General features: G+C 44.3%; 2 protein-coding genes across 2 annotated transcripts; both read right to left on the reverse strand.

The window, feature by feature from the left end:
* Positions 1 to 392: 392 nt before the first annotated feature.
* Positions 393 to 15,141, reverse strand: LOC311361371 (KN motif and ankyrin repeat domain-containing protein 4-like). Its single transcript, XM_084481533.1, has 11 exons — positions 14,965 to 15,141; positions 11,875 to 12,013; positions 8,428 to 8,510; positions 6,819 to 8,345; positions 5,437 to 5,515; positions 4,313 to 4,630; positions 4,022 to 4,106; positions 3,318 to 3,537; positions 2,622 to 2,764; positions 2,034 to 2,234; positions 393 to 1,200 (listed from the first exon to the last, which is right to left on the reverse strand). Exons 3-11 carry the CDS (start codon positions 8,447 to 8,449, stop codon positions 1,108 to 1,110), a joined length of 2,688 nt encoding a protein of 895 aa, XP_084337659.1. The 5' UTR covers positions 8,450 to 8,510; positions 11,875 to 12,013; positions 14,965 to 15,141; the 3' UTR covers positions 393 to 1,107.
* A 4,494-nt stretch (positions 15,142 to 19,635) lies between these two features.
* Positions 19,636 to 22,826, reverse strand: ccr12a (chemokine (C-C motif) receptor 12a). The gene is made up of 2 exons (XM_084480674.1): positions 22,759 to 22,826; positions 19,636 to 22,225 (listed from the first exon to the last, which is right to left on the reverse strand). The coding sequence occupies exon 2, from the start codon at positions 22,208 to 22,210 to the stop codon at positions 21,104 to 21,106; it is 1,107 nt and encodes a 368-aa protein (XP_084336800.1). The 5' UTR covers positions 22,211 to 22,225; positions 22,759 to 22,826; the 3' UTR covers positions 19,636 to 21,103.
* Between the last annotated feature and the right edge of the window lie 2,908 nt (positions 22,827 to 25,734).

Below are 25,734 nucleotides of genomic sequence, written 5' to 3' on the forward strand. Positions count from 1 at the left end.
TCGTACCATATCAAGATATAATGTAATATACTCACATCACAGCGATTTGGAGCTAGCGTAAAACATTTCAAGCAAGGGGTTGTAGCTATGTATGGCTTGTCAGCTTGTTGGCAGGATTCTATCATCGATAAATATACAGCAAAAACAAACCAATGAGATATATTGATACATTTAATACATAGACCTGCAAATCTGACATTTATTTCATTAAAAATATAACGACAAATGAATATAAACCGAACCCCCAGGGGTAAAGAAAACAGCTGGCTTTTGATAATAAATGAGAGGGATTATACAAAATAATAATAAATAAAAACAATATCCATCTTGTTAAACTTTCCTGAGGGACTTGGGAGAAATGGGCCATTCACTCACTTGTTGTTTTTAGGCTATTGTTTTTTTTTTTTTTTATTGTGTTTGAGTGTCTTTCTGCAGTCGCCTCAATACAATGCAGTGAGTGTCGTGACTATAATTGTTTGTCACACTCAAAAGGGATTACGGTTAATCCTTTGGCTAGGCTCGTTTTTAGCATTCTATCCCCCTATGTCCAAAAACGCTGTAGACAAGGTTCGAGTGGCTGTAGTGAGTGAGCGGAGTTCAGGGAAGCAGCGCCATCTCCTGGGCGGTTTTGGTGGTCAAAATCAATACAAAAAATAACTATAACCAGACCCATACTGGGATAGCTTATAACTAGCATAGGCCTACATTTTTACATCTTATTCAAAATGCGGAGCTGAGATGACATACTTGGATGATATGTATAGCATTTGAAATAATGTTTGCACATCATTCAGAATTTCCTCGTCTTTCAGAATTCCCTGTCTGGGAATAATTAAGTCGGCCACCATATTTTAACAAAAAAAAGCAACACAACACATGAAAATACTTTTTTTTTTGTGGAGCCGCACAGCCAGGCTATAATTAAAATTAATATCCGTAATGCCTGACTGAGTGATCATCTCATAAACTGAATCATCAATAAGGAACAGCATGTATCACGACGTTACCCATCCAGAGGGAAAACAAACAGCCCCACTGGCGGGAGACGTGGACGGGTGACAACTGGTTCCGCCGAGTTCTGTCTGGCGGGAAGGGAGCGGCGGTGTTTTAGAGCGCGCGGGCTTTAGCGTGGGCTTGCAGCAGCGACGCCGTGTCTCCGTGGGAGCCCTGCACGGCCAGGCTGAGGGCCGTCAGTCCCCGCTGGAGGAGAGGAAATGGAAAGTCACCCCAGTGGATATTTTTTTTATAAAGTCTACCATAGATCTCGCGGAGAAGGCGGACTTAGCCATCCCCACCTTAATTGTTAAATTATGGAAGGATTTTAAATGTAAAAATTATAACTTAAGCAATTAAATGGTCATATATGTAGATTAATTTATTTCAACTGATATCTTTAAAGATAACTCATCTTTTATCAACTCATTTTCATGTCAATTTAAATTTTAACTATATGTGCCATTAATAGGTATTCGTTCGTTTAGGTTAACTAGATGAAAAAACATCACGACACAGATGGGTTGTTCCGTTTCCAAACACCGCTTAAAAAAAACAATATAGTGAGCTTGCCATGTACGTGTTGTTACGCATAATATCCACTAGGGGGTGCCTCTTACGAAGATGTTCATTCCTATACTCTCCGTATTCGCTCCTTGTCTCTCTCCAAATTAACCACATAATCACCTTCATGTTTTTAACACTTCCTTAAATCCTTTTAGAATGAGAACAGGTTATGCTGGCCTTGCTCATCTTTATCTGATTTGTATTCACTGGATAGAGGGATAATGGCAGGTTGTTATGCTTGTTCTGTTGAATAGACGAAATAAAATGAAATAGATGGGATAGAGAATTTACTTCAAATCCAACACATTATGGCACAAATTGCCTTGTGCGTTAACCATCTGTAAGTGTGTGTGTGTGTGTGTGTGTGTGTGTGTGTGTGTGTGTGTGTGTGTGTGTGTGTGTGTGTGTGTGTGTGTGTGTGCGTGCGTGTGTGTGTGTGTGTGTGCGTGCGTGTGCATGTCCGTCTACCTCACCTTATCGGTGAGCGCCAGGTCACAGTGGCCTCGCTCCAGGAGTAGGCGAACGATGTGTGTGTGGCCCCGCTCGCAGGCAAACATGAGGGCCGTAGTCCCCTGGGTGTCCTGGACGTCCGCCCGGGCCCCGCAGCTCAGCAGCAGCCGGACCATCACGACCCGCCCGTGTCTCACCGCCAGGTGCAGCGCCGTCTGGCCCGTCTAGGGGCGCAGGAGGTGGGAGTCAGGTTCTTCTACGAGTTAACGCTAACTGTAACTAGGTCCACACATGAGCGTCCAGCGATGCGTTGCGCGCTGGGTTCGGCGTTCGGATTACATCCAGCCAACAGGGGGGGTTGCAGCCAGAATGTTGATTGACGTTACCAAGTAACCCCAAACTGCTACTAACAGTATCTCGTGCAACAGCAGGTTTTAAGAACCATAAACGGCAAAATATAACGTTCAGTTTAACTCAGATTTCTCAGGGAGTTGGGAGTTGAATGAATCCAGCGCCAGACTATCTAACCCTCGAAACCACTTGTCGTTTAAAGTAAGTTGTTTTGGAGTTTGGTTTCCTTTAAGCTTATTTTCCTTTTTATGTCACGGTACCTGGGTGGAGGATATGTTGACGTCCCCCAGCTCCATGAGTCTGCGCACCACCTCCATGCCCCCCGGGCCGTCGGGGGCGGTCAGAGAGGCCAGCATCACCGCGGTGTAGCCCGCCTTGTTCTGGAGGTCCACATCACTCACGCCTGGAGGGGTCGGAGAATCGGATCAACACGCAGGCTTCTGCTAAGAATTTATTCTGTAGTATCCTTTTGTAGTGCCCACCCTGATACCGATTTTTAGTGTTTTATTTGATTTGTAATAGTGGTGGTCCCTTAACAATCATAGTTTAGAGTTACCTGAAAGATGAATAATCTAATAGAAGTGCTTTTCAAATGGGGGAACTTTGAAGGTTTGCAAGTTTAACCTTGGAAATGTAAATATTTTTGAATACCACCTTAATTAAGTTATGTACAATGAATACTTACATACAAGTTTGGTATATCTTTTCAATGAATAACAATCATAAGTGAAGTCCACGAGAGAGTATTCACATCTCCTATGCTATGTTCATGTTTATAATTAACATTTACATTCGTTATTCATGTTCGATTCAAATTAATTCCCTCCCAAAAATGTTTTGTGCTGGTAAAAAGGGGTACTTGGCTGTACTAGGAGTATCTTATTACATACATCATTACATTAGTAAAGAGCAGTCTGAGAAGCACTGCCATAGCAGCAGCAGTGATTGACCAGTACCTGTCTCCAACAGCAGGCTGACAATGCTGTAGTTACAATGGGACAGGCTGTAATGCAGAGCCGTGTTGCCGTTGTCGTCGGCCAGGTTGACGAGGAAGCCCAGCAGGGGGGGCGTGGTCTTTTTAACCTCGCCCAGATAGAGAGACACGCTATTGGCTGCTGCGTTCTCCTCCGCCGCGACTCCGAACCAATGGTGGAACAGCACGACCAAGGCCTTCCGCTGGAATATAAAAGGTAAGGACTCTATGATGGGATGAGGATGAGTGGATGAACTCATACATCATGATTTCTATTCTTAAGAAAGGACTCCTTCCTTTAAGAGAGAACTGCACATTTCTTGGCTGAATGGACTTCTCTCCATGGCCATATTTTCTATTTTTATTCAGATTCATCAAGTAATCGACCGATCTTACACATTCATTTTCCTAGTATTGATTATTTTATCTTTTCTCTTTCACCAAGGAACACGTAAAGACAAAAAAGGATGATACGTGTTCTTTCCCGGAGAGCAATTAGAAACTGCACACTGTCATGTGTTGAAATTACTTAATTTGAATTAAGTGGAATCAAGTCTACAGTATTCTGAATCACAAATCTGACTGAGCTCTCTAGACAAAGCATGCTTGAAACTAATAGGAAAAGTTATAGGAGAGCAATATGAAGTACAGTCAATACATTAAAGGAATGCAGTAATATGTACCTACCATGTCGTTATTGGGATTATCCATGTTCTCCATGTGGTCCTTCAGAAACTGACAGGCTGCCATAAACTCCTCACTAACAGCCTCGCTAAAAGGGTGTGTCAGTGTGTGTGTGTGTGGTGGAAGAGGGTGAAAAGACTATTAGAATATTCTTCACAAAGAGTAAACATTTTGTTAAAAAGAAAACCAACCATTGAATAAATGAACCATGTATGATGAACCATTGTATCATAAATCTGGGGAGGCATTTGGTGAAACAAAATTCTTGTAAGACTTCCGCTTGGATCCACCTACCTCCCCCTGGTGGTGGGTACGGAGCCAGAGTCCATATCCATTTGCTCCCCCTGGGGTGTAGACTCCATCTGCTCCTGCCTTCCCAGGACCACGGGCCCTGCACCTCCATCTGCCCCACCCGAGGCCTCTCCACCCGAGCTCGAGATCCGGCCTGCGTCTGGGTCTGGGTCTGGGACAGCCTCCCTCCGGCTGTCCTCTGCGGTCTGGGGGTACATCTGAGTGACGGGCATCTCCTCTAGGACATTGGGTTCATCCTTCTGATCTGAAGGGTCTCCTTGGGCGAGACGGCCCTCAATGACCTGGTCTGTCTCTGAACATCTTCGCAGAGGATGTAATAAAGGAGATGAAGGGACAAGGTAGAGGAGGAGGAAAAGGCAGTGCTAGATGACATTAATAGAGAGAGTCTGCCAAATGTCAGGCTTTAAAGCCTGTCATCTTGTCAAGTCTGGTACATCTATTACATGTCTTGAGTATATTGGAGGCAGGAAGCAGTTATGCTGCTGCAGTCATGCTCAGTCCGTATTTAGACAAAACAATCTCTAAATAGGCTTATTATATATAATATGGATATTTATATATCCCGGGTTTACTTAATCCTCAGTGAAAACAGAATGACTTTGACAAGTCATAAACTGTAGCTTACATACTGTACAGTTGAGATCCCTATCTGTTCAGTGCTCAACCGAAAACACTAGCATGTAAACTGCCTCAGCCACAACCCTTTTTGCTCTTCCCCTGCTCTATTTTTCTGGAGATTCATGTGACAAACCATCTTTGATCTCCCGCCATGGTGATCTGAGAGGAACAAGCTTCAAATGCACGCTCTACTTTGGATGACAGCATGCATGGGGAACAACGTTGACTTTCAAAATCGACTCCTGCACTTTGCCTACGTTCCCGATATGAAGCCTGATTGGCTGGGAAGAGGGATTGAAATCCATCAGAGACCGCGCCGTTGAGCTTCGTTCTCATAACCGAGCTATGTGTGAATCATCCCAAAGCCCTGAGGACCACAGCGCAGGATCCAGGGTCCCCGCGAGACACCAAGTTAACCCATCATCGTAAATCATTGTGAAAGAGTGCTTATGTCAGCTTGGGGGGAGACAGGCAAGTTGTTGACCAACCTTTCATTAACACCCACAAAGTGGATGTTTTTGGACGCCACATCGTTCTCGTCTGTCGTCTTCCTCGTGGATTTAGGAGCTTAAGGATAGAAGGACGAAATGTGTGGGATGAGGGAATAAAGATCTGCCAAACAAACAAGCTTATTGGCTGAAGCCATCTGACCTTGTGATCATTTATCCTTGTTTATTACAAATACATAGTTGGTTCCTGTTCATGGAATATGATTTAATCATGAGACACCGGATTGAGTCTTGAGTGCTGACCCAAGAACCTGTGTGAAATCCACCCATCAGAGGTTATTTTTGCAGTAAAGTCAACATAGTTGCATACTTGAGGTAGGGAGACAGTGGTGGAAAGACTTTGAGGTCCCACAGGAGCTGAATGAAGACATTCCACAGAATCAGCTTAAAAGGGCCTAGAAAATCCATATGGATTGATAGTCATAACAATTATAATACTTGAGGCGCAAATGCAATCCCTGGCCACAACTTGTCAAGGAAGACAATAGTTATTTCAAAGTAAAATGGATGCAGAATTTTTGAAGATTAGACGTTTCTACGCAGTGTTTTTTCAGCGTTGACATTTTTAACGACAGCAACAAAACATGACCCTTTTATTTTGGACACTGATCAATATAAAGGAAAGGGCATTGATAGGTGCTAATTTAAGACAAAAACAGCAACGCAAAACGTTCAAAACAGATTGAGTATCTGGATTGGTATTTGAATGGGTTGGTATAAAAATAGCCCTTGACGCCAAATGTTTTCACAGCTGTTTTCCCTAGGGCCTGGTCATTGGAATAGTCTAGCGATACAACTAATAGAGTCCATTGTGACTGAAAGAACAGTTGCCACTGGAAAGGACATTCTGCCATTTTCTAGTCAACACAGAGGAGCAGTAGCTTCTCTCACAGGGAGAATGGGGTTCCCAGAGAGAAGTTTCTACAACCATAATGTCTTGAGTAAAGCAATTGCACAGTGAGTCAAAAGATATTTCCAATGGTATGGGAATAAGTGAGTCACGTGAAACCCTTTGCTTTTGGGCACGGCCACATCTCAGCTACCCTCAGTCTAAAAATGTATGTTTATAATAACACAATGTCGTCATGGTTTAATACGCTGTTGTAAATCCGACTCCATTCATTTTCATGTGTTTGTGAGAAGCTGCTATGGAGCTTCGTTGGCTGACACACTCAACTTAAATATGTTTAGGCAGGACGATTAGTGGCGTTAATGGAGGAGAATGTGTGTGCTAAAAGATGCTAAGGTAAGCACATGGCTGATCAGCACAAACAAATCACCATCTTACACACACAGCACATATCAGAGTTCAGTGAAGCTACTGCTAAAAACCAAACCACCAGGTTGAAACACACATGTACCTTCTTGTGGTGTTCGATCCCTGTCCGAGCGTCCGAGGTCGTGATAGCAGGCCAAGAGTACGTTGACAAGCCCCATCATCTCCTCCTGCAGGTGGTTGACCTTGGGGTCAGGGTGCTCCAGGGGCCTCCCTTCTTCCACCGACCCCCTACCCCTACACAGGCACTCCCACTGCTCCTCCAGGAGCACCTTGATCCTCCTGATGTGGAGGACTGCCAGGGTGGAGTCCACACCCCCGGTTGGAGCCTCCTCCAGCTCCATGGGTATTGAAGAAGAACTGCTGGTGTTGGACTTCTGGGTGAGACAAGTCGCAGACCCTTGCTGCTCGTTTCTTTGTCCATTGGTGAAAGCGATGGTCTGTTCGCCAGCCGATTTGTTGGAATCTCCTGACGAATGGGCCTTGTCTCCGGTAGAAGTAACAATCCCGTCCTCGTCTTCGCTGTCTACCACAACCTTCTCAGCACAGACCCAGATCATGGGGTTCACACTGAAGTGTTCGATCCTCTCGTCTTTCCTTTGACTTTCCTCCCGTTGCTCCCCCAGTTCCCTCAAGGCCCGCTGGAGCTCCAGGCTGTTAAGGTGGAGCCTCTGCTCCAGTGCGGCCACCTTGGCCTGCAGCGACGTCACCGTCAGCAGCTCATCTAGATCGGTGCTGCTCCTCCACTCGTGCAACGGGTTATCACTATCCTGGCCCGCGGCACTGGGGCCTTTAGGAAAGGCTAGGCATCCGTTGCTGTGCCTCTTGAGGTCCCCGGTGGCCTGAGACCAAGTGGAGATGCAAGAGTCTTTGATGGTTCCGTTGCCGGATTCGGATTGCGGGGCAAGCGGGTGCAGGCCGAGACGAAGCCGCTCTCGCTCCTCCTGGAGGATGCAGATCTGCGCTTTGAGCTCAGGTATGACCCTCATCTCCATCTCCAGCTCCCCCACTCGTTCCAGGGCCTCTGTCAGACGCCTCAACAGTCCAGAGAACTCCATGTTGCGGGGTATGTCCTCGCAGGAGGAATCCCTTTCTCCAAGGTGGTCCCTGGAGCTCCGGAGGCTGCTTGGGTCCTCGGAGGTCTCTGAGCTCTGCCTGAGGAGCACCGTGAGAGGCATGCTGGAGGCCCGGAGGAGATTCGGTCCGATGTGCTCCCCGATAGGCTGCTCATCAAATGCCTTGATCCTAGCCTCCATCTCCGTCAGGGACCTCAACCCGGTGGGAGACACCGGTGTCCTGCGGTCGTGAGTCCAGGAGTTGTACCCATGGTTGGCCTCAGATAATCTTGACCTGGGCCCCAAAGCTCCGGTGGAGCCCCAGGGGCTCGGGCGACAGCCACCCCCGGATAGGTTGAGGTGCCTGGGGAGAGTGCTGGAGCGAGGGCCCTTACTCCGGCGGTGGATGGGGATTCTTTTGATGGTGTTGCCCTTCTCGATATCGTCCACATATTTCAGGAAATCCAAGTCCAGGCAGAAGCCGTATGGGGTCTCCACCGAATAGGGGGGCTTACGTTTGAAGCCATTTTCTGTCGTTTTGAGGGGAGAGCTACTTCCTGAAACAAATAAAGACAGGAATGTGAACAGTATGTAATTTGTGGTTATGGTTAGTGATGCAATGAAGAAGGAGTATTTTACCATATTGTCCTTCCATCATCATGGCGTTTTCAGTTTTTGTGTCCAATTTAATGTCCCATAATCCGGGTTGTTTTGCAGGATATCTGACAAGAACAACAACAAAATAGCAGTCAGAGTACTGAATTGAAATGACACTGACAACATTCCCATTACAAATGGTTTTGATGGGAATACCAGAAACTCTGTACTCCTCAAGGAAATATTTAACTTCTATTTTGTTCTGAGAGCTTTAATAGAGCAATTCTGACTTGCTCTTTTTGCTCTACAAAAGCTTACCTTGTCAGCTACGATAGTTTTTAATATTCTATATATATTTTAATATATAGTCACACAATATATTTAGTCTCACTCACGTCACACGAGCGAACCACAAGCACAACATTTCTCTCTTCTTCTACTTCACTTCTACCCATACACTAGAGGTTTGTGTACCACATAGTGTTGTGTACCACATAGTATGTGCACAACATAGTGTTGTGTAAACCAGAGTGTTGTGTACCCGATAATGGTGTGTACACCAGAGCGTTGTGTAACACATAGTGGTCGATCCTAATTTAAGTTATCCTAATTGTAGTCCTGCCATCCAGGATGGTGGAAATAGCCAGACTGTTGCACCCAAAACACTGTGGCAAGTGGAACAAAAATCACTCCTACCGACGAAAATACAGCGGCCTATTGTACTGGCTCACTGCTCTCTTTTCTCTCCCTCTTCCTACTCTCTCCCTCTCTGTCCCGCCCTCTCCATCTCTCTCTGTATTCTTCTCATTATTTCACCCCTCTGTGTGTCTCTGTGTAACTCTTTCACGCTCTCCCACTCAATTTGCCTCCGTCTCTCGCTCCCTCCCTCTCTCTCTCCCTCTCTCTCGCTCTCTGCCTGCCAGAGGCTATTTCACGAATTTCCCGCAAATCTTGTTTCCTCTTCTAAATCCTGATTTACTTATTTTGAACAAATTCCTAATTCTGACACACTATCAATGTGTAATCGTAAAAAGGCAAAAGTGATGTCATCCTTATCCACTATACCTCTGCCTCTGTCTCTCTCTCCACCTCTCTCTCTCTCTATACCTCTCTGACCACCTGTTGCTCTACCTTCACCCCCCCCTCTCTCTCTCTCTCTCTCTCTCTCTCTCTCTCTGTGTATCTGGGTGTCTCTCGGCTGACCACGTGTCTCTCTGTGGCCCCGTGTCTGTCCTCTTGGAGGGACCGCAGGCTCCTAGCCACAGCCCTTCAACAATGTCAGCTATGTCGTAAACATGCAGACACCCCCAAACCGCCCTGACTGGAATGAGGGACCCGGCCTCCGGTTCACGAACTCACCGGGGGGCCACACGTAAGCAGCCCTGAAAAGTATACGTGTATGTGTACACTATTGTAAAAAGTCTGATGTACGTAGCGGTAGTGGTTGTAGTAAATAATATGCTTGCTGGGATGGGCCAAATATACAGGTGTATATTACGGAGGGGACATTTGTATTGCTATTATAATTTTTTTTTTTAATATTATAACTATTGATGTTTATTGAGTTTTGCATTTCTTATTTGTCATATTTCTAACCGGCCTATATATTTTATAATTCCTATTTACTAGGTTTGATGTCACAGCACACAGTTTTATGTACCTATGTATCTATGAGACAGCAGAATTAGAGAAAGGAGCCACGCACAGGAACCAATTTCAGTTCAAAGTTATTTTAATCCCTTTTAACTGGGTCGTACCCTCAGGGAAGACGACAAATAAGAGAGAGAGAATACTTTCTGAATACCAACCCAAACAATATCAAATCGTCATCCGAAATGCTTCTCTGTCTCTCGCACACTTTGGCGCTTCTCTGATGGGCACTCGTCAGCTGCTACCCGTTAGATACAGTCCTCAAAAATACACATGTGTACGAAACCCAGACATGGCTTGTGGGGCCCGGTTAATCCATTTTGAGCAGAGCCGGTTCAGCCGGTCAGCACACAGCAGGTCTCAGGCCGCAGTGTTAGCATTGAGCTAATATCGTAGTAGAACCACAAATAAACATTGTGACTGCAATGTTTAACAGTTTCTAGTTCCTTCTTTCTTTCCCTTTGCCTTCTTTATTTTATTCATTTTTTTCTTACTTAATTTCTTTCTTTCTTTCTTTTTTTCCCTTTGTCGTTTTGCATGCAAAGCAATTTGACGAAGGGATAGGAGGATAACGGGAAATTATTTTTGTGTTAGCTGGTTGTATATTACATTACGTAGGCCGCCTGCTAGGAGAGGCAAACCAGGAATGAGCCCATAAGCCTCACCATGTTTCCTGCAGAGACAGCAAGACCTTTCTACAGGGAGAATATTATAATCCGAACAAGAAGTGAGATATTAGAATCCTTCAAACTAAATTGTGAATTTGTGGCGTGAATGTTGAAATCCATGGCACCGTATATAAACCCAGCATCATACACTATATGAAAACTGAGCATGTGTCATGTGTGTGAGAGAAAGCGAGGGTGTTGTGTGTTGTTGTGTTGTGTGTGTATGTGTGCGTGCCTGTGTTTATCCTGTACGTCTCTAGGGGTACTGGCATTATGAGCAAAATGTCAATCAGCAGAAGAGAGCAGCTGGTGCTGAGGACGTCTCTATCAATCTCAGAGCTTCTGTGGGTCTGTGTGGGTTTTTTCCATGAGGCTGAGCGTGTGCTACCCTCCCTGGAACGACCACAATGTTCTGCTGACATACGTTGACTGTACGTTTCTCTCATGTGGCAGAGTGGATCCCATGGCTTAGGTTTCAAAATGTACGCCTGACAAGAGTAGGGTAGCGTGTTCGACATTTAGCAACATGACATTCACAATCTGAAATTTGAAATTGTAATTAGTAATTTTCTTCTGGATTATTAAGGTGCTTTCTATTCGATTTGTTATAGTAGCGGTTCTAACTAATGTCATGACTTTAACACAAACTCGACTTTTGAAACCATTTGTGTCTGCATTGTCGGTCCTTAAACAAACACAGTGAGAGGAGAGAAGTCTGAATCATTCAATCGCAGATGAATGAATGGTCTTATAAATATAGACCATGTGACCACAGAGGAAACAGCACAGCCCTAACTCCCAACAATCCTTGCCGAACGTTCTCCACATTTTCTTGGCACGTTTTAATTGGTGCCTGTTTAGGCAATTCAGGCTTGCCTCACAGGAAACCCCAAAAATGGGAAAGTATTGACTTTACTCCGAAAAATGGCCCCAACCTGTACCACACATACACATGCACACACACTCACAAACTCACATTCATATGCACACACACACACACACACACACACACACACACACATATGTACACATACGCACACACACACACACACACACACACACACACACACACACACACACACACAGAAAAACTGCAATAAAAATGGTTTGTTCCATCAACATCAATGTTGCCATTTCATCTGGTCAAAGCCTTTCAGCCAATTACACTCACTGATTCGCTCCTTCTTCCTCCTACTGCAAGCACCTCCTCTGGGCTCCTCTTCCTTCTCCTTCCACCTTCCCAACCTCAACCTTCCTCCTCCTCTCTCTGGATCACCAACAACCTCGCAATCAGGTACAGAATTTGGCCACTGCAAAAAAAACAACAGAAAGAAAACCAAAATCCACCTGGTTAAAATGTGACGCGTGATGGTTATTTGTAGCATCAGAGTGACGTAAAAGTTTCACATAAGGTGACTTAAGTTAGGTGATGCAAGAAAAAAGACCACACACAACACACCTACATGACATGCAACATTTATCGTTTTCTCCTTATTGCATAGTGGGTCAGAAACAAACACAATTATGATTCCTCTATTTGTCTGGCACATATTTTGGAATTGACAACAAAGATGACTTTGACTTTGACTTTGACATGAGTTTTTTTTTACGATTTCGGTATCCTTCTCCCACACATTGACAACATTTTTTGGGGGGTAGGATGTGAACGAGGTGACCCAAAGGGTAGCTGGTCGTATTCTTTTTGCAAGTTTTTTATTTCATCACGATTTCTAAGTCGTCCAAAACATTTTCAACCGTTTTTCGGGGGGGTTGGACGTGAACGGGGTGACCCGAGGGTACAGCCCAGGTCTCTTAACCCCCAATGCGTGCGTCGATCCAGGACCTTCAGTGTCGCCCACATACCAGAACAAGGTTTACAAGCTGGGCTACGACGTGTGAATAGCTGTGGTCTAAAACCGGACCCTGTGACTTCCTCCTCCAACAGGTCTTCCTCTTCCTCCTCCTCTCCCTGTGACCCCCCGACTGGAGAACGCTGACCTGAGACTGTGAAATCCATACGTCAAACCGGTACTCTCTCCAGCCCTTCCGTCTCTCACGGATGCTGCTTCCAGCCTGTCTGCAGGCTTGGTGTTTACCCATGGTGGTTCTGGAGGTCCCCCACTCCAGGTTTACCATCGCACATTCTTCATGATAACTTGTTTTAGTCATATTTATTATTTAGTCATTTGGCACATCTTTATCTTTGATGTGCGGTGAGTTTAGATAAAGGTGGTCAGTCATTAAGGAGCCAATAGGGTTAAGCCTGCATGTCATTTCCCAGAGATCTGGGGGAATCAAACCCAGAACATTTCATCCTTGGAGTCGACTACTTTGACCTCTACACTGCCTGCCCCCGTGATTTCATGAAATCATCTTTATTTAATGATCAACTTTTAATTTAAAGGGGTTCTGTTTGCGTGCATCACTGATCAATTCATGATCTTCTACCGATGTTTTCTTTGCTCTAGTCATCTGCCGACGTATGACCTGGCCTCGCCTGGCCTTCTTAATCCTCAAACAACTTTGTGTTTCACCTCAAATGATAACTGTTTCAACGACGGATACGCAGCAAGCCTTGGGGTCAAGCCTGCGAGCCCTGGGGTCAAGCCTGCGAGCCGACGACGACAACTGGCAGTTGTCTTTGAGTCTGAGCCTAATCTCATTAAGAGGCTTCAGATAGCTTAGCCGCTAGGATACCATAGCACCATGCTGCCCCCACTGTGGGCACAGTTGGTCTAGTGCCTATTAAGCTAACAAAGTTAGCGTTAATCACTGGGGTGCGGCGGGGTAGCGTTGTTAACTTTCACTTTCAACTATTAGGCCGATGCTAATCGCTGGAGCTCCGCTGGGTGCCACACACCCACCCTTTGGAGGGTTAATGCGTCTGTGGTCTTTTTAGTAAGCCCAGAGATCTGTGTACATTCTTTACTTTTACTTCCCCGAAATGTTATTCCCTTTCTCCCCCCATCCAGGGTTGGCTGGACAGGGTTTTTTTCATGTGTGCGCACATAACTCTGAAACCATGTCTTCTGTTCACAGTTGATTTAGGAAGCATAGCCGACGGTCTGATTTAAACCCCCCCACCCCCTTTTCTGTCCCCCCCTGCCAGGTCCTTTCTTCTTTCCTCCTGCAGACAAAAAAAACATATCTTTCTCTCTCTCACTGTTCTTCAAAATGTCCTAGAAATCCCTTCAGCCTTCTTGGATTTCTCTCTCTCTCTGTCTGTCTGTCAGTCCGTCCGTCCGTCCATCCGTCTGTCTGCTGTCTCTCTCTCTCTCTCTCTCTCTCTCTCTCTCTCTCTCTCTCTCTCTCTCTCTCTCTCTCTCTCTCTCTCTCTTTCTCCCTCTTTGTGCTTGTTTGTTCTTTGTCCAAGGAATTCCACTAGTGTTGTATCGGTGGTGTTCCAACACCAGCGGTGGCTGTTGTTGCTCTGCCCCAGCCGTCTAGGCGTGTTGGTAGTGCATATTAATTCTGCTGTATCGGTCATAGCACTAAGAGACTTGATCCCTGCATTCAACTCATCTCCAGGAGCAGTGGCTGGTCAGCTCCAGTGCAGCACCCGGGGACCAACTCCAGGTCCACTGCCACTGCCAGTGCCACTGCTCAAGGGCATTGGCAGTGGTATAAACCTGACATGCATGTCTTTTGTATGTCGTTGGTAGTTTGTTTGGAGGGGTAGGATATCTGCAGTGTGTTTGAAGTGTGTTGGTAATGTGTTTGTTGCCTATTTGTGTATTGGTACCATGTTAGTAGTGTGTTTGTAGCATGTTGGTAGCAGGTAAGCAGTGTGTTTGGAGCAGGTTGGTATTATGTTTATCAAACAGTAATGTGTTAGTAACGTGTTGTTAGTAGTGTGTATACGGAGTGAAAGGCTCACAGCGAGTAGAACAGCTGCTGAGGGAGCTGGCATGGTATTTTTACAAGCCATGGTTGAAATAGAAACAATTTTTTGGCCTCCCCTGGTATTAGAAAGTGTGTTTGTGTTTGTTTATTTACGTGTGCGGTGTATTGTTGCTACACTAACCTCACACATGCACGTGAATATATCTACTATTCTATTTTCACCTTGGTAAACAAATTTCAGCTTCAGGGATTTCAAATCCCTGAAGCACTGTTTGACCTTTTATTGAAATTGGTCAAATTCTTCAATTTCCGACAACAATGAATATTGAAAGACAGATTGCACGTGGCTAAACAACCTCCAAGTTTAACATATAAACATCTCCATCAAATGCATCAAAAACTAAAATAATGCTCCTACCTTTCCACCTTTTATAATCCCGTTCAGGAGCTGTTGATTCTGTCTCCTCTTCACACCTTGGCCGGGGTGATGCCTGTGTGTTTTGAGTGTGTGCGTGTGTGTGGTGTGTGTTGTTGTGCGTGTGTGCCCCTGGACCCAGCACCAGACACTGGCCTCAGCCGTGCTTGTCTGTCAGTCTCTCACTGGAGGGAGGTGCTCAGAGGGTGTGGAGGGAAAAGGCTGAGACAGATGCCAATGTGAAGCCCTGCCATGACGTATGTGTGTGTGTGTGTGTGTGTGTGTGTGTGTGTGTGTGTGTGTGTGTGTGTGTGTGTGTGTGTACAAGCGCACACTGGACACGGGCAGAGGGAGGGGTGGAGGAGCGGAGCCCCGCCTCCCCTCCTGATGAGGTTGGCAGATGGGAGTCCACCTCCACACGACATCCCCCAGCTAGGCTCCGCCCATCTACACTCCAAGGCCAATGGGAGTCGAGGCGGTGGGCGAAGCCAGCCAACCAGCATGGAAAGGACAGAAGCGAGCTCATTTTTGATAGCTAAGAGCTGGTGAGACCGTTTTCAAAATAAAAGCGGAAGTCTTGACCGGCTGTAGGTTGTGGAGGACTGGACATCAAAACACGCTCGGACATACACACAGTCACACACACACACACACACACACACACACACACACAGAATGGTAGGGATGTGTGTTTGTGTGTGAGAGAGAGATACTGTGTGTGTGTGTGTGTGTGTGTGTGTGTGTGTGTGTGTGTGTGTGTGTGTGTGTGTGTGTGTGTGTGTGTGCATGCAAGAAATGATTGGGTTTGTGCTTGAGAGAGGTTGTAGTGGTTTGTGTGTGTATGTGTGTCTGAGAGAGAGGGACATTTGGTAGGGGTGTGGGGTTGTGTGTGTGTGGTAGAGAGGTGGTCTGTGTGTGAAAGAAAGGGAGGTGGTAGGGGTATATGTGTGTGTGTGTGTGTGTGTGTGTGTGTCATGCATAGGGGTTCATTCTCAGGATGCCTGACTCTCATTCTATAAGGCTCCTCTTTCAGCCCATGAGTGACATGGTCCTGTAACAGCACGACCGTGCTGGGCCTACACTCACTGACCCCACACACAGCCCCTACAAAACCCCTGCAAAACACACAATACTGTGTGTGTGTGTGTGTGTGTGTGTGTGTGTGTGTGTGTGTGTGTGTGTGTGTGTGTGTGTGTGTATCTACATGGCATTTAATTTAAATGTGCTGGTGGTTGGAATTGTATGATGGCATTGTTCAGAGTGTGTGTGCGTAGGTGTCTGCAAGTGTGTGTTTGTTTTTTCTATGTGTGTCTGTGCTTTGGTTTGTATGTGCTGTTGGGGTTATGTGTGTGTCTATTTGAGAGTGTGTGTGTCTATTTGAGAGTGTGTGTGTCTGTCTTTGTATGTGTGTCTGTCTGTGTGTGTGTGTGTGTGTGTGTGTGTGTGTGTGTGTTGGCAGGCCCGACATGAACGCATTGCTGAATGATGGTCAGCTCAGGCCAACACAAACACAGCTTCCAGCAGCAACTGAAAAAGGCCTCCCATTATCTCCAACAGGGCAAACACGACATGTAAACCTCCAGCAACGCAGGGAGAAAGGGAATTCTCCATGCTAAATACATTCACTGATTGATTTCCGCTACAGGTCTGCCCCCGCTGCTCTCAGCTCTGAGCCCCCTGTTCCCTCCGTGTTCATACGAGGGCTGGAAAAGGAATTAGAGAGAAATGTTCAGTTTCCATGACACATGCAGACTGCCGACTCCGAGAGAGTCTGTGGTTTAACTTTGAGGAGCTAACCGGGGGGAAAAATAAGAACTTTGTAGTACTGGATCTGAAGATTGCTGACGGGTCGACCACATTTGGTGATGTGAAACAGAACCCTTGGCCCCGACGCGGCGAAAAGAACTTCGCGAAGTTGATGAAGCTCATGGAGATAATCTGTGGCAGAACGGGGTTAAAGATGGCGGCAATGCTTCATCGTTTGTTGTTATAACACTGACATTATTAGAAAAGAAAAGCAATGTCGGTAATAAAGTCTTTCAAAGGGCCATTGTGATCACTCAAACTTGGTCTTGTTGTGGTATGATGTATTATCCTTGGCTGTTATGCATTATATGACACGGGCGTGTTGCCCCCTAGTGGCGGTGGGTGGAGTTACTTAAAAGTACAATCCTGGAAGAATTTATTTTAGATGAAATGTGACGTAGTTGTAACGTGACCGATACATCACAAGCCTTTTTTTCTCTGAACCTCAAGGTCACTCAACCCTGAACCTATAAAATGAAGGTTACCATGAACAGCTTCAATTAAAATAAGAATAATTGTGTATACATAACCTTGCTGAAGGATCTGATACCTTAAAATGTTTAGGTAAACATCAGAAAATTAGCCCTGGAGAAGAGGTTTTGTTTGAGTTGTTTATATATCTTTCAATCAACTGCCAAATTCGGGTTGAAATGAGAGCATTAACCAACAGCTGTATTGAATGTATTGAATTGCTGTGTTGTGTTTCTATGTCACTGATGAGAATCATTTGGCCTGATAAAACCTTAATTTCACTAAACCCCATCAGTTTGACACAGAGTTGGATAGACATAATTACACTCCCTCACCATCTTTCAATTATCTGAAATATTTCCTCATAAGTATGTGTGCTTGTATGCAGGGTTGCCACTCCTTTGTAATGATAGATTTCAAGCACTTTTCAAGGACTTTACAAGGGCTGTTTCAATCAATCAATCAATCAATCAATCAATCAATCAATCCTTTATTTAACCAGGTTAGAAAATTCATTAAGATTAAAATCTCTTTTACAAGAATGACCTGGCCAAGAAAGGCAGCACCGCAATAAATTAAGCACAATCAACAGTTGCGTACAATTCTCACAAACCACACTCAGCACCAGCACCAATACAATACAAGATTAGGGACAAGAAAAAAATGAGTACAGTTCAAATAAAAATAAAGAAACCGCGACAGATGAGTGCTTGCAGCACTCACCTGACTACATGATGATGTGCAGTGGCAGCAACTTAAAGATCCCATGGCATGCTACTTTATGGATGCTTATATATAGGTGTTAGTGGGCCCCTAATACAGTATTTGAAGACGTTCAAGAAATTCAGTCTTGGTGCAGAATTACAGCCACTACGAGCCAGTCCCACAATGAGCTCTCCACAAACGTGCTGTTTTTAGAGGCGGGTCAAGGTGGAGGGTGGGGGTGTGGCCCTGAGCAGCTTGTGGCCATGGTACCGTGCTCTAGTGTTTACAGTGGAACACTGAACACTCCGGGTGCTCCGGCAGGTGTCGTGAAGCTCTATATCTAAATAATATCATTATATTTAGATATCTATATAATAATATGCGCCTCCGGATGATATTACGAATCTCAAATGACTGCGTCAGGTTCTCAGACGCCTCTGGTTCTTCCACTTCCACGTCAATATTAAGTACAGACTGACCGCGAAATGGAGCAGAAAGGGATTGTTGTCCGCGATTGTTGCCCAGGGTTGTCTCCCGCCGGCGCCCCGCTGTGGCAGCGGGCAGCGGGGCTCCGGCGGGAGACAACCCCGGGCAACGGGCAGCGTTCAGCGGGCAGTGGGGCTCCGGCGGACAATCCTGGGCAACAATCCCTTTCTGCTCCACGTCGTGGTTCCCAATTCCTTCTGAACCATGGCCGAGATAACCCCCACTACGAATCTCGTTGTGGAAATACCAGAGACCTCAGAGAACCCGACGCAGTCTAATCTTTTCACCAAATGGGAGCTTTATGCAAGCTTGCTCTATTGTGTTGCGTGTTATGCGCCATAACACGAACAGCAGAACGGTTATCCAAATAACAAAGAACTCTTCCGTTACAGTGTGTGTATTCACACACACACATGTGGCACTCGCAGGGTCCTAGCTCATTGTTTCATTGGCAGGCCAAATTCTCTGGGCGGGCCAAGCAGAGAAAGAGGAGGTAACCTGGCCCCATATGACGACATATGGGGCCAGAACCCAAATCGGCGCGTTTGAGTGTTGAGCGTATTTTTTCAAAGGCGGAGCAAGATACCTACTGCTCGTTTTACACCGCAATTTTTAGCTACTGGGGGACCATAGGCAGGGGAACTCATATTAATGTTAGAAAACCTGATAAAGTGAAAATTTCATTTCACTGAAATTAAAATTTCATGCCATGGGACCTTGGCCTGAGCTTGAGCTGAGCTAGGGCGACATAAATCCTTTTAATTCGCTTGAATTCGCTTTGCGTTGTCCATAGCGAATTTGAAGCAATATATTTTTTCAGGTTTCATTATACTTTACGTGGAACAGCAATTTAATTCTATAAAAATCCATCTCCATTCATTGATTGTAATTAAATCAGTTTGGAAAAATAAATGGGTGAGTTTCTACTAGGTTTTGCAACAATGTTGGCCTTTGTTGAAAATTATATTTGATAAAAAAACATATATTTAAAAAAAACAGTGTTCTGGCATTTTATAAACATTCAGAAAATAATATTTTTGTTAGCAAATTGTTGTTTAATCATGTGACTGAAAAAGCAGTAAGCCACTTCACACATTACATTTATTTGCAGAAACTTTCAACTTTATACATACATATATATATATATATATATATATATATATATATATATATATATATAAACAACTTGGTTGGGACCCGGTGACTTTCCTTACATTCCTTAAATCGGGCCCAAATCTTCTCAACCAATAGACTTCGAAGGAGTGGAGTTATATTAATATATATATATATATATATATATATATATATATATACACACAAAAAGTTCAAGAATCATTTAAGTACACACAACTTAAAAAAAAGTAACAAAGCAACAGTTTTTAAGTGCTACGATATAGAAAGACGAGCAAGAGAGGTTTTTTTTCAGGTTTTTTTTTTACTTTACTGACCGCAGATCTGCCACTCAAATTGCTGACTGTGATTTAAATGCACGGCGTCTTTCGACAAGGCAGCATAAATCATCCGAACACCATCCTTCTCTTTATTTTATTCTCTTCGCTTTATCTTCATTTGTTGGACATTTTCTACAGCTTAAGTGAAATTACAGTAGAAATACTACAACACTGATGGTACACAAACTGGTTTTACAACAAATAAAAGTACAAATGCACAAATTCTAAATCATTGTAATTACATTTCATGCAAAACTGGTTCACATTGGCAATGGTGTCAATGACAAAGCTAGTTCACAGCCTTGGCAGAACAACTGTTATTCTACACTTCCTCTTTGGATTTCTTATCCTTCTAGAAACCAGAAAAAGTGTAGCTCGGGGGTAGCCAATACGGTGCCCGCGGGCACCTGGTCGCCTGCAGGGACCATGTGAGTCGCCTGCAATAATTTTTTATTTTATTAATATATATATTAATTGTGTTTTTATTTTATTTTATCAATAACACTTGCATTGATGTCGATTTTATGGCAATGACAATGTCTGGAAAGTTCAATACAGTGCGGCCTCTTTGCTGAGACAAGGTAGAGACCACAACTTAAATTTGGAGCTAAGTGCGGGGTTTACCCCCAGAATAAAGATGAAAATGGCGGAAAAGAGAAAGAAAACATATATTTTTTTCAATAATTGGGAGGAAGAGTTATTTTTTACTCTTGTGAAAGACAAGTTTGTATGTCTTATTTGTGGGGCGACGGCCAAGCGGCACAATCTGGAAAGACATTTCATTACCTGTCACAATTGCTTCCAGGCTAACTACCCACCTGGCAGTGCCCTACGGGCAGAAAAGGTCTGTGAGCCAAGTAGCCCTTCGTACGACTCAGTACCCTTAGTTCGACTCAGTACCCATACGACTCAGTACCCGTAGTTCTCGGGTTCAAAAAGGTTGCTGACCCCTGTAACTACTCTAAATTCTATATAAATTTAGATTGTTCTCAGCCTCATTAATACAAGGTGTGATTCTCAACCACACGCTCACTATTTAAAGCGCTTTGAGTGCCTTAAAAGAGAGGGCTATATAAATGCAATTAATGATTGCATTTACAAGATATATGCTAAACAACTACATGTGAATGTAAAACAGACAAAACAATAAAAATCATCTAATTGAATTGTCTGTTTTCCCATCCAATTATCCAATTCAAACAAAGTAAATTATCTGCCAAATGTTAAATGTCATTTGTGTGGGATGTCCTAAATGAGGTGGACTTGCTGCTCAGACTGCTGGGTCTGAAGTGACGTGCCAGACAAGGCATGTTCTTTGACAGCAGCTTCCTGAAGTGACTTTGAAACCGCTTCCCCACAAACGAGTAGAACATGGGGCTGATGCAACAATACAAAAACGCTATGTTTCTGGTCGCATACAACGCGTAGTTCAACGCCTCGACCTGATCGCACATCGGAATGGCATCGTCGGCTGTGGAGATCTGAATGCCCTTCAGCAGGACGACTATGTTATAGGGAGTCCAGCAAACGAAGAAGGTGAACATGATGATGAATATCAGTTTAACCGAGCGCCATTTCTCCTTCATGCGGGTGGACATGATCCGCACGGTGATGCAGGTGTAGCAGTACATCACCATGAAGAGGGGCAGCAGAAAAAAGAGCAGGAATTGCATGTAGTAGCTGACCAGATTCCACTGTTTGATGACGTCGGCAGAGTATCCCGTCTCATCGCACATCAGGCCAAGCTTGTTGTCCTTCCACACGCCTTTGAGGACCAGCTCATTGAGACTGGCCAGCACACTGATGAACCAAACGATCAGCGACGCACCAATGGCGTATGCCCTCTTCCTGCTCTTGGCAGCGGTCACCGCATGCACCACGGCCAGGTAGCGGTCAAAGGTCATCAGGGTGAGGAAGAGGATGGAACTGTAGAAACCAATCAGATGGGCACTGCTGACCATCTTGCAAAGCACCATGCCGAAGATCCACTCGGAGGCATGGTATTTGGCCAGGAAGGGGAAGCTCGAGGCAAACAGGATGTTGGAGGTCACCAGATTGAGGAGGAAGATGTTAGTGACGCTGTTGATCTTCTCAAGCTTGACGATTATGAACAAAACAAGCCAGTTGCCTAAGTAACTCAGAATGAAGTTGATGTAGTAGAAATAAGGAATGATGGCTGAGCCAAATTGGTTGACGTTTGACGAAGAGCAGATTTGGACGGGCCCGTCCACCACGTAAGATGGATCGCTTGTGTTTTCGCTGCTGTTAAACATCCATCCATCCAAGTATTTTTTATATTCCTCCTCGTAATTATACTCCTCATCCGCCATGGTTATTGCTTAAACCTGTGGTAGATGGAAAAACATCTTAATAAGTCTCATATGATTGAATGGTGTTCTAATCTATCAATTCATTTACATGGGTGATATGTATTTGAGACACAAGGCTGGGCCCATCATGCATAAGCTGCTCTGAAGCGGAGGTTCAAATGACAACACACTTTTATACTTAAAAGGTCTGGAACAAATATTTCACAGGATAAAAACACATGATAAACAATTCATATATTATTATAATATATTGAATAATAATATAATAGTTGTAATATAATACTCTACTATTATATAGTAGAGTATTATACTCTACACTACTATAATATGAGAAATTATTCATATATTATTAGTATAATAAGCACGACAATAGCTGAGAGCTCTACAGTTCCTCATTATTTTACTGGTTGCAATTGCTTGAATATGTCTTATTCTTAAGAATTACATTCTTTAACATAAATACAAATGCTAATAATTGATTGATAATAATAATGATGTAACTTAAGTTGGCTTTTAAAAGATTCTTCTTCTTGAAGAAAATAACTCACCAATGTGGATTTCTGTATGCAGAGGAGAAGAGGAGTGAAGAGCTGACTAACGTCTGAGCCAGTCTTTCAGTTTCAGGTCGGTGGTGTTAAGGAGCATGAGGGTTAAGGGGAAGGCCTTAAGAGGAACTGAGATACATTATGCAGCTATAAAAGGACACATCTCGCACATACCATGATTCTGCCACCAATAATGAACATTAGCTTGGCTGAGACAATTTTTTTTGTGAAATTCTGATAGTAATGTAATATACAGGATCAATTGTTTAGCACTTTACATACAAATACTACAGCTTACTTATCCATGCTGACCCTTAAGTGGTAAACATAGCAAGACTGTTTGGCATCACAATCTATTATGATGATTATCATAATTAATAATCATAACATGGCTGGGTTGTTGGATGTAGTTTAAGATTTATATTGTAATGAGTCTAGAGATTTTAACTAGAGGGATATCCACATCCACAGTGGAAAATAGCATAGTTTAATTCATCTTTTCATCATTGAAACCGTGGTTTCAATCATTGAAAATAAAGTAAGCTCATGCATTTCAGAATATAATCACATTTTTATTGTTTGAAGAAGACACATTGATCATGCATCAGCGGTACTTTGTTCAGCCAAACAGCAACTGTTCATGTGAAAAGAGTATAAAAAATATAACAAATTGACCAAAACATAAACACAAATACTTCAAGTGTACATTACAAGATTCAAAATCTACATTAGTGTACATTACAAGATTCAAAATCTAAACGTGGATTGGAAAGGTAAATAAATAAGTATAATACTTAAAAGAAATAGCCAACTGATATCTTGGAGGTACATTATATCACTCAATCACCAAACCGATTTAATTACGTTAATTACGTTAAATAACGTTTGGGGAATGTCTGAAAACATTCCTTCATGGAAAAAACTTAATTCCAAAGCCAACATAGGAACAATCAGCTGTTAAATCAACTGTAAGCAAAGCAAAAAACAAAAACAGCTACATGATAATATAATCCTTATGACCTCATCGAGAGGGATGTCCACATCGTGACACCTAATCCTTTAACCTAACGGTTAAAGGATTAAAGTAATGTTGTGACACACAGACAGGTGTCTGGGTTTGTCTTTAACAGTGTCCCCATTGAGTCGGGCCGCTCTTCTTCACTGTTAGAGTTTCAGAGGATGTAATCTTCGTCACACATGATGAAAGAGCAATGTTGGTAATGATGACACATCAGTATGGGAAATGACTGCATCTTAGGGTTTATTTTCCCTGGAAATGATACGATCGAGTGGGGACGTAGATAGAGGTGGAGTGCCTGGCTGGATGAATTCAAACATGCAGGTTACTGATATCTTCGGGGTGACTGAGGTAAACGGTACACTGGATTGGGCATGTGGGCCTCTGCATGATCACAGGGTACTGCCAGTGAGGAGGAATATCTGATTCTGACTTAACAGATATGTGGTAGATCACATCCCACTAGCAATGGATTTGCACAAAAGAGATTCAAACGAGCTGAACATTGGGTTTAAAAGGGGAGAGGTGGTTTAAATAGGGCAAAATGTCCAAAAGAAAGGACCAGCACATTTGTTCTTTGAAGTAAAATAGAATTTGTGTCACCATAATAAATGGCAGTGGCATTGGCTTGAACATGGCTTGTTTAAGACCAACACCAGGGAGTTAGGCAATAGGAGAGCGGGGGGGGGGGGGGGGGGGGGGGGTGTTTCAACATTAATGCAGAGAGGCTGCTGAGTGTGCGTTTCTCTAATCTGCTCTGATGCATGTGCACACACACACACACACACACACACACACACACACACACACACACACACACACACACACACGCACACACACACACACACCCACACACACACACACACACCCACACACACATATACACAAATGCACACACACACACAGTCATACATACATACACACTCCAACACACACACACCAGATGTGTTATCTTGTTAATAGTTGTAAGCTAATAATAAAAAAAATTAAAAAGCAGAAGAAAACAATGAGGTATCAAGAATTTTAGCACCAACATGCACGACACAAAGAGTTTAAAAAGGTACAAAAAAATGAGCCCTGCTATCAGGAATGTTTGTCACACATGTCTATATTCCTCCCTATTCTGGCTCTCTCTCTGCATTATCAGTCAATAACATGGACCGCTGGCTTGTGCTCGCTGGTAAAACATAGAGACGACCAAAAAGACAGAGACACAATGATGTATGCGTTTGTGTGTGTTTGTGTATGTATGTCCTTGAGAGTAGGTCGCTTGAGACAAAGGTGTTTTTTTTGGCCTTAAATCATTTTAGAGGTTAATCGTTTGGGAACCACTGACTTTGAGGGCGGACTACTGCTGGAACTACTAAAGCCCTGCCCCGGTTGCGCTTCTCTCCACACTTAAAGCTCATCTGTTCCTCCGCAGGGTGCGAGGGAAGAGTCATGGGGATCTTTCCCTTACCCTGCAGAGGGTTGTAGTGATGGACACTGTCCATAAAATGTGGGGCCCTTTGAAGCCCACCCAGGTGGGCTTCAAAGGGCCCCGCATTTTATGACACAGTGCGATGCAATTAAGAGGGACTGGATTGACTTGAGCAGCGTGTAAGTCTCATTTGGATCTGGTAACAGAGCCCCCCGCCTTGGGGAACAGGATTTCCTGGACATGTAAAGTGTGGGGTGGAGGGGGGAGGAGGGGGACCACGCTAGTAGTACGGCCCTTTGCCGTAGTGCTGCTCCCGCAGCTGGCCGTAGGCCTGGTAGCAGGAGGCCATGTCACAGACGCCCTGGGCCCCTGGCGGGCCCCTCTTCCCGGGGACGCCGTGGTCCCCAGCCTTCCCGGGCTCTCCCGATGGCCCCCGGGACCCCTCGCCGTCCTGGCCTCTCGGCCCCTGGACACCTGGGAGGACAGAGAGGGTGGTCAAGTCTAACTGCGTGTCGATGTATCTGGACCACATCTGGATCTA

The sequence above is a fragment of the Micromesistius poutassou genome (genome assembly GCF_964030765.1).
Source record: "Micromesistius poutassou genome assembly, chromosome: 16".
NCBI classification, from domain to species: Eukaryota; Metazoa; Chordata; class Actinopteri; order Gadiformes; family Gadidae; genus Micromesistius; species Micromesistius poutassou.

What these genes read in the sequence shown, in the direction of transcription:
- LOC311361371 (XM_084481533.1), bottom strand. Translation starts at nt 8,449, where the DNA reads ATGATGATGGAAGGACAATATG. An exon ending in TTTGTGGGTGTTAATGAAAG is followed by an intron (nt 4,631 to 5,436) that starts GTTGGTCAACAA and finishes TCCTCTGCGAAG; the next exon opens with ATGTTCAGAGACAGACCAGG. An exon ending in CAGCCTGCTGTTGGAGACAG is followed by an intron (nt 2,765 to 3,317) that starts GTACTGGTCAAT and finishes CGACCCCTCCAG; the next exon opens with GCGTGAGTGATGTGGACCTC.
- ccr12a (XM_084480674.1), bottom strand. Translation starts at nt 22,210, where the DNA reads ATGGCGGATGAGGAGTATAATTACGAGGAGGAATATAAAAAATACTTG.